Consider the following 9,761-nt stretch of genomic DNA (forward strand, 5'->3'; position numbering starts at 1 on the left):
CTAATTCTAACTTAACACTTTTCCTTTTCTTTGATTTTATTATCTTTCATTATTGTTTCCCTTACTTATCTAGAGGTTGACCATAATTATAATTAAAATCTATTCGCTATTCAAATCAAGCCATGCTTTTGTTACGAACTATCGCAAATGTAGTATAGTATTCGATCTTAATTTGGAAATGACTAATCTATCACATTAATCGAACATAAATCAAATATGGATACAAATTAGGAAGAAAAACAAGAAGAATAAGAAAATCCCGAGAACTTCATCAAAATCTCATTAAAGCATAGAACATTTCCCAATAAACCTCAAAATTAATATTTGGGCCCTTAGCCATTCATCAAAACTTGAATCCAGACGACATAATTTTGATTACATAGCTAGATAGAAAGAATCCTCATAGATTTTGGCTAAGAATGGCCAAAATCGAGCTAATAGATCTTAGAATTGCCTACCAATCACTCTTTTCCTAAAACCCTAGAAATAAGAAAGTATATAAAGAATTCACGATGGCGCAGTATCCTTGCACACATCATCGCCATGCTCGAAACCCCTCAAGCAGTGTCGTGCCGCAGTGCCTTGGGGCGCTAGCGTGCTAATGGTCTGCATGCACACACGCATGCCCTCGTATGCGTGTTGTGCTTCCTGGTGCATGAACAACCTTCATTTATTGTATGTCCATGGAGTTCTATGGTGCCACAGAGCAGCATCGTAGCACTCTCCTGATTGGAGCTCTCTGTCCTTGGTATCACACCGCAACGTCGTGCAGAACCGTGGCACTAGACCTCCTTGGGAATATTTTCGACTTTTCACACTCTTTTATGTTCAGTTGCTAAAATATACTCCTAATTGTTTCAAATTAACCCTGAAGGCCTTAATGCTCCAGAATGCATGAATTACTCGAGATCTTAAAAATATTGACATATTAGCACATTAAATGTCATAAACAAGTAATATTAGAGGCATTAAGATAGCTCATTTAGGGAGCTATCACTAAGCTTAGTTAAACTCTTATTAATTTGTAGAATCTACTTTCCAGTCTGTTTCTATAAATTAACAAAGCATTAAGAAACTCTCATCGATTACTCTAAAAGTATCCCTAGTTTATCTCCTAATATCACCACTGGTAGAGTATTCTTACTGCCATTCAAAAACTAAAACTTATTTTAAAAGTTATCAATAATCGCTAATAAGATAACCTCACTTCCGTGTTAGCAACTCCATTAGTTATGCAACATAAAGGTCTAAATTCATGTTTTCATTTTCCAAGCTCCAACTTAAATTACAACTCAATTAATACTTGATTGAGGATTGAAAACATTAAAAATAAATTCATAATTAAATATAAGTGTTGCATTATAAAACATCTACAACAAAAGATAATGTTTTCAACTATGGAGTTCTACTACTCGTATCACCATAACACTTGAATTTCATAAAATCCGTGATTAATCTACTAGAAAAGAAAAATAAAGGAGGAAAGAATTCCTAAAAGATGTGTGTCACACTTGTTCTCAACGTGAACTTCACATTCTCAAGTCTTAAATTCCTTCCCGATCAACATTTTAAAATTGTGTACAACTTGAACAACGATTATTTTCTCTCTAATTGACTCCCTTTGAAATTAAATGAATGATTTATTTATAGAGGAAAAGAATAATCTCAATTCTAATCTATTTAGATTCCTTAAAAGAAGATAAAAAGATAAGAATTTTGGTTTATTTTTCAAAGCATGCATGCAATTTTATTTTGTGGATTTTATCGTAGCATCGCGGCATTATCGTCTTAGCACATCCATGTCGTGGCTCCTTTATAGTGCTCCAACACTGTTGATCTGTCTCTTGTTCTTACAACTGGAACACCTTACTTGATCTACTTTAATGTTCGAAAAGTTTTAATTTATCAATGAATTCTTCATTAATGTTCTAATTGTTTAATTAACTGAAATCTTATCAAATAACACGTGAAAACTCATCTATTTATACAAAAACTAGCTAAAACTCGAGTCTATAAATGGTATTAATATGTCACTTATCAGTGCATATATTTGACCCATTTTTATTTTGGGTGATGCCAAAGGCACGTTAGGTGGGTGGGGGTGTTGGTGGTTGTGCCATGAGACTATATTTTCATGAGCTTCCCCTTTACATACAATCATTTTATGAACTTTTTTGCTAATTTGATTTTTTTTTTTTTTTTTTTTTTAAGAACTGACTTGACATTCTTTCTTATATTGGAAAATTTATTTGCTTCTTCTAAAATTTTATTCATGTTTAAGTTTTTTATGGGATCCTAAAATTGAAAATCTTGTGTCCCTGTTGTTTATTCAATAAAGTTCTTTATTTTCATTCTATTAAACTTTTTTGTTTTACCGTTTTAACTAATTTTGAAATTGACACGCATGAATAGCATCGGAAGTCATTTGTAAAAAAAAAAAAAAGTTAATTGTTACATTAATAGTTTCTATTAAAAAATAGATTTTAATGCATAATTGATTTATGATTTTGAGTGGCTAGAAATCTGTGTATATTATTTATAGGCTATGAAGCACAGAGGCAAATAATCAATATCAGATACGTATCAAAATTCCAGATACTTTCCAGATACATATCTGACATATGATTTGATTTATCTATTTCTATGCGTACTTTTTTTCAAAAAAAAAAGACAAACAACTCATTTAATCTTTCCCAATCTAAAATTAGGCAACCTATTTAAAAAAAAGCTCACTACTCGAATCCAAAACTAAAAGGAAAAATAAATAAATAACAGACCAAACCTTAGACTAGAATCATCTTATATCTATCTTCACATTTGAGTCCCTACAAAATCCACCAAAATATAAACCATTTAGATATCTTCAACAATTCAATGAAGAAGTTTTTCGTTTATCTTCATACTTCTCCATCTAATCTTCTTTTTTTTCTTCTTTGCAATATGAGTCACTTTTCTATTACATTTTATTAACTATTGTATTTTAACATCTTAGATGTTTTTTTTTTATTGCATTTCACTATTTGTATTCTATTTTCTGCTATTGTTATTAACTTGCATAATAAATTTATCTATATCCTAGATTTTTTAAAGAAAAAGAAAAAGTATCTTCAACATATCAGTATCCTCGTTTTTTAGAGATATATATATATATATATGACGCATACTTAGACGTATCCGTATTTTAATTTTTTTAGAAATTGACAAATCACCTTATCCGATCGTATTCATATCGTGTAATTATATCTGTATCTGTACTTCATAATTTATAAGTTCTTATTTTAGGTCAACGTCAATTAGAAGTTATGAATTCTTAATTATACTTATATGTTTTAACCAGTGAAACTATGCCCCTTTTATAAGTTATAAGTTTGAATCTAATGCGCCTAGTATTATTTTTTTAGAACGAAGTTAATAATTTTTTGTTCTATATAACAGTATTAAGAAAGTTTGATGTAGTTATTATTATTATTATTATTATTATTATTATTATTATTATTATTATTATTATTATTATTATTATTATTTTGGTATATGCCTATTTATATTTATATTGCAGTTAGATGATTCAGCACATACATACACACATATATATGGCTTTCTTTTATTTCTTTGACCCTTTTATTTTATGATTAAATCTATACTTTATTTAACTTGTAACGAATGATACAGAGAATTAACTACATTATATTATTACTCATTCTCATGATTGGTGCTTAATCAAAATATTTCTTTTAAATGATTTCAAACTTATGAGTCCATAACCAAAATGTGTATGACTTTCCATTACGATAGAATAAATAAATCTAATTATTTTCATGTATTTAAATTTGTAAATTTCACCCTCATCCTATAATTGTTATACTAAAAAAATATGAATTTCACTTTAAAAAAAATGTCATTTTCAATCTGAATAGAATGTGATTCGTTTTCATTTTTACGTTTTCAACTACTAGAACTTTGAAGTAACAAAAACAATTTGTTAGAATAAATAAGCAAAATATAACACATTTTCGAAAATGACAATGATAATTTCTTTTTTTTTTTTTTAAGAATATTTATTGGAAAATTTTGAAAATATTCAATTAATATTTTCCAAAACGATGGGGAATCAACTTGAATTCTCCTCACCATGACCATATTCTCCCTCTTAACGTCCTGCCTTTCTTTTCAAATTCCGAAGTTTTCTATTAAACTATTAATAAAATAAATATATTATTTAAATTCTAAATTTAAAATAGAAAATAATGTGAATACTAATTTTTCATAAAATATGAATATATATAATATATGTAAAAAATAAATAAACTCTTAATATAATTAAAATAAATATAAATATGATTCTATTTTTTTCCTTGAGTTTGTTCGTATAATAAAAATGATAAATTAATTTATTATTTTAATATAAAAACATATTATATGAAATACGTACACTTATTATATGAATTTCAAAATAATTAACAATTTTATGGGAAAAAAACTAATTAACAAACATAAATTTCAAATTCTAAATTCAAAGTTTGGGGTGTGTTATGATAATGGGGTAAGGATTACTGTTTACAACTTAGCAGTTAAAATAATCAATTTTCCCTTGTTCTAATGTTTCGAATGACTTTATCCATCGGTAACCAACTCCAACGACCACTTCTAGTAACCAACTTCAATGGCGACGACCTCTAACAACCACTTCCAGCAAGCAGCTCTAATGATCATGTCCGAAAACCACCAATGTGACCGACTCTAGTGATCCCTCTTGTGACCAGTACATAGTGTTTAATAATCCTCTTTTATAATGACTTGATATTAATAGAGACTCTTCGAATTTATAGAAAACTAAACAAATTTGTATATACAAACACTTTTGAGAAAATGTAACCAAACATATCTGAGTGTTCTTTTATTATTTTAAACATTTTTTATAAAAAAATGTTTAAATGACATTTGAAAAATAGTTTTTCCTAGTCAATCCAAACATACCTAAATATATAATTTGTTCAATATATAACTTGTTTCATGAGCTTCAACTTTTAGTCTAATCTCGTGTATTTTGTACATGTTCAACCATATTGGTACATCCCCAAAATCATCCAAGGGAAGGAGAATAAGGTACTTCAAATCTAACACACTTAAGAATTGGTGGAACTAATTTTTATTTCTATTTTCAAAATATGATAGCTAAGATAATACTAATAATTTTACAATAAAATACAATATTAAAAAAAAAAAAAAAGGTCAAAGTCAACCGTAAACCGTAAACTCATATTTAAGAACATCATATTAATAAATCAATAACTTAAACACATAAATCTTAAACTTGAACTAAAATAATTTGCACCCCAAAATACATACATCCTAGTCTAGACTATAATAATCTGCATCTTAAACACATACTATATTTGAACCGAGACTAAAATAATATGCACCTTAAACATGTACTATTCAACTCCATAGACTATTATAACTTATGAGGGTTTGTTTGGACCCCCAACTTCAAATTGGTGGAGTAACCTACAATAATTTATTATAGTCCACTCCTTGTTTGGGGCTCTAATTATAATAGTTGGTGTTTCTAGCTCTAATTATAATAGTTGGTGTTTCTAACTATAGTAACCTACAATTAGCTACAGTGTATTACTAATTTAAATCTCTATATGTTACAGTTTGTACTATTTTCTATCTATATTAAAATACTTTGCACTCCAAACACATATTATTATAACTTATAAACTATTATAATCTATATACTATAACGGTTACGAATTATAATAGCCAATTCAATGTCCCAAAAGGCCCAGACAGATTAAAATAACCACATATTGCTATAACCAATGCCTCATACTACACCTTAGAGTTTTGCAATGCTTGATCAAACCTGTTTTCAATATACTTGGTTTTTCTTTTTCCTTCTGCTTTTCATGAAATTTGTCAAAATCTAACTTCTTAGTAAGTGTTGTATTAGACTGTGCATTTGTATTGCATTATCAAGCCATCTGATTTTAGTTTTGAATTCTTTATTTAAAAGGCGAAAATGTTTTTTTTAAGTCAACTTAGACATAACTCAACTAGTTAGATATATATTTTTGATAGAAAAATAAGAGATGAAGAATCTTTAACTCGCACATATGTTTGAACTAAAAAAAATTAAATTACAGTACCTTCAGATCATTCTCTCTTGAAATAATACACTTAAACTTATACTTAAGCTTTCCCTTCAAGTTTAATTAATTTCTCATTAAAATGTTACACACCAAATATATTATCAATGCCCTAGATGTCATGTCTCTTTCTCTCCACAATCAAAGAACTATAAGTAAATATGTAAGGGAAAACAATTGGTGGTGAATGGGTGATGCCACCTTGGGAGAGATGGAGGTGGTAAGATAAATAATGGTTAGATCTAATGATTATTTTAATAATGTGAAAGAAATTTATTCAAAATAAAAGGTTAAACCTGTCATAGCTAATATCATAATGTGTTTATTACTTTTTTTTTTTTTTTTTTTTTTTTTTTTTTTTTTTTTAATAGTGCAGTGATCAAACTATCGACGTTTGAAATAGTAATAAATATCTTATTTATTGAACTATGTTCGGATGAGTTATCAAATTTCACTCAAAATGATTTCATATTTCTAGAATTTGTAGAAAATACTTACAAATTTTCTACTTTATATTAAAAATAGTCTTGAAACTTTAAAATGTTTTTAATAATATATTTTAACTTTTCAAAAAAAAATTAAAAAACATAACTATTTTGATGAGGAATAAGGAAATAGGGTTTAAACCTAATTATAATGACAAAAAAATATAATTAATATGGAGTGGTTGGGATAAGATAAAAAGATTTTACAAACCAGTGGAGAATCTATCTATTGGCAAATTAGTACCCTAGCCCAAGTGGTGGAATAAACAATGACACTTGTGATTTAATAATGAGAGAAAATATTTGTATAAAAGACTAAGGAGGCATCACCATTTTCACTTTGTGCATCACACATCAAACAATTTCTAGTCACCATTTTTTCAAAACCCTTAATTTTCATTTTCATTTTCATCATGTTGGCAGTTTCCTCTCCTTTGTTTTCTCCTCATCAATGGCCATTGGAAGATCCCATCTGTCTCCATCACCAACACAACTCTCTCTTCTCTCCCTTTGAAGCTTCAGATCATTCATTTTACCTCCAATTCCCTCCCCCGACGTTCGAGCCACTGCACGCCGAGCTCGACCACTATCCTTCCTCTGCTACACCGTCCCCAGAAGGTAGCACCAAGGTCTCGAAGATCGCCAAGAAACTTAGCCATAATGCTAGTGAGCGCGATCGTCGAAAGAAGATCAACTCTCTTTACTCGTCTTTACGAGCCCTCCTTCCCTCCACCGATCAAATGGTAAGTTTTTCTAACCGTAAATTATAAGTTTAGTCCTTGAACCATACTATTAACCTTTTAGAATATACAAACAAATCATTTATTTATTATTATTATTTTTATGTAACTCTTTCAAAATCTTTCTTCCCCAAGATAGCATTGCAATCATGAAGTGGAGATTCAAATCTCTTGAAAAAAATATTTCTTTTAAAAAAAGATTGTTTGTTCATGTTAGACTCCATTTCAGGAGTTACTTATAGTCTCCATGGAGGTCCTTTGTGAATGATAATTTTAATTAACAAATGGCGTTTTTCTTTTCTTTTTCTTTTTCTCACAGAAGAAATTGAGTAACCCAGCGACGATTGCGAGGATATTGAGCTACATACCGGAGCTACAACAGCAGGTAGAAGGGCTAATGGTAAAGAAAGAAGAGCTCATGGCAGCCATGGTTGGACAGGAAGTTGAGAATGATGAAGAAAAGAAAACGAAATGCTCAGCTTCGAGTTCCTCGTCGATCATTTCGGCAAGTCGACTTAGTCGATGTGAAATGGCGATTCAGATATCCACCGACATCAATGGCGGCCACCGGAATTCTTTGTCGGAGATCTTGGTTTGCTTGGAAGAAGAAGGTCTTCTTCTTTTGAATGCTTCTTCTTTTGAGTCTTTTGATGGGAAGGTTTTCCATAATTTGCATCTTCAGGTAATAAAATATTATTGTTATTATAATAATAATAATAATTATTATTATTATTATTATTATTATTATTATTGTTATTTATTTCAATTATGTTTTAAAAATTTTACATTTTTAAGTGAAGAAGGACGATGAGAAAGGTTTATTTTGATCATTTGTTAAAAAATTACTCTTGTTTTTATCAATTTTGTTCATAAATGTTATTATATTTAGTAGTAATTAATAATGAATAATTGATTGGACAAATAAAATGATAATGTGTTTTTTTATTTATGTAGCGGGTGGAAAGAAGCTGAATACAAAAAGATTATATATAAAAAATTAATAAGGTTAATGCGTCATGTTAAAATTGACAATATAAGTAAGTACATTAATATTTAAATTACCTAATCAAATTTTCATTATTATCACTAGTAATATATATAATTTTATAAACCAATTTGAGTTATTTAATTTTAAATCTTTAGTAAAAAACTAACTAAAAAAATTCTCAAGCCGTCAATTTATGCCTAATTTATGATATCAATTAATATCTCAAAAGTTGATAATTTGATATTCTACTCATTAATTAGTAAACTATAATTTAAATAATATCTNCAAAAAAAAAAAAAAGTGATTTTTAACTTTAAACTATTTTACTCAAAGGTACCACTTTCAAAAAGTGTTGGTGGATCAATTTGTTGTGAAGTTCTAAAAGATTGTTCTATGTTTCTAATTTCTTCAGAAATGTTTATTAAAACATGTCTGAATAACTATTTTGTAACTTCTCTCTCTTACTTTTAATGTTAATTATTATTGTTTAGAACCAACAAACCAATTCATAGTATTTTAAGGTTGAAATTATAAAATTTGATATAAGAAACTTATTTGGTTAATTTTGAATGTTAAATACAGATGGGAAGCAAGAGCAGAATGGAGCCTAAAATGCTGAGTAATAAGCTCTTGGAGATGTTCCCATGACATAGTAAGAGAGAGTGAATGAATATGCACCACAAAATTAATTAATAATAGTAATCATATTAAAAAATTTAATGGATGAAAAAAAAATTGAAAATATTAGCCATGTGTCATGTTTTAATAGGAGCTCAGTTTATTAACCATATTATCAATGTGTATTTTACTAATTAATTGTACTCTCTCTCTCTATCTCCCTCTTTTTTTAAAAAAATTGTATTTGTTGGCAATGGCATTAATTTATTGGTGACCATGATTAATATGAAAATTTTATGCTTTGACTTTGAACTTTTAGAGTTAAAATGGAAAGCATAAAAAATTTGGTAAAATTACATCTAATCTATCAACGGTAATTAAAAAAAATGTGGTACGTATCTCATTTCTATTTATTGTATGTTTATTACACTTTTGTAACGGAAATCAAGTAACGAACGATAGTTCGTACTTTAGAAAATGTTATCATATCATATAATCCTATTATACTTAAAAAGATTATCAATCTCATTCTCATTAATCATTAGCTGGACCTATACCATTTTATTGAGTAACTTTTCATTATTTACCATTTCTCAGTAGATTTATACTCATATCCATATCAACGATCAATATTCAGTATTCAATATCAAGAAACTGTATTTATATCGATATTCATAATTAAAAAGTTAGCATTTTTTTCCTTTTATTCCACATTTCTGATCCCTAAATTCATACAGTTACCCATATTATTCATATTCATATCCATATATGTTGGATA

General features: G+C 28.2%; 1 protein-coding gene across 1 annotated transcript; it reads left to right on the plus strand.

Annotated features, from left to right (window-relative positions):
* The first annotated feature begins 7,015 nt into the window (after positions 1 to 7,015).
* LOC120073646 (transcription factor ORG3-like) lies at positions 7,016 to 8,976 on the plus strand. Its single transcript, XM_039026450.1, has 3 exons — positions 7,016 to 7,380; positions 7,697 to 8,075; positions 8,948 to 8,976. Exons 1-3 carry the CDS (start codon positions 7,051 to 7,053, stop codon positions 8,974 to 8,976), a joined length of 738 nt encoding a protein of 245 aa, XP_038882378.1. The 5' UTR covers positions 7,016 to 7,050.
* The last annotated feature ends 785 nt before the right edge of the window (positions 8,977 to 9,761 follow it).

The sequence above is a fragment of the Benincasa hispida genome, chromosome 3 (assembly GCF_009727055.1).
Source record: "Benincasa hispida cultivar B227 chromosome 3, ASM972705v1, whole genome shotgun sequence".
In the NCBI taxonomy this organism is placed as follows: Eukaryota; Viridiplantae; Streptophyta; class Magnoliopsida; order Cucurbitales; family Cucurbitaceae; genus Benincasa; species Benincasa hispida.

Bases quoted from the DNA above. Each gene is read 5' to 3' on its own strand.
- LOC120073646 (XM_039026450.1), top strand. From the start codon at position 7,051: ATGTTGGCAGTTTCCTCTCCTTTGTTTTCTCCTCATCAATGGCCATTG. The intron at 7,381-7,696 runs GTAAGTTTTTCT...TTTTTCTCACAG, and splicing joins TTCCCTCCACCGATCAAATG to AAGAAATTGAGTAACCCAGC. The intron at 8,076-8,947 runs GTTATTATAATA...TGTTAAATACAG, and splicing joins TCAGGTAATAAAATATTATT to ATGGGAAGCAAGAGCAGAAT.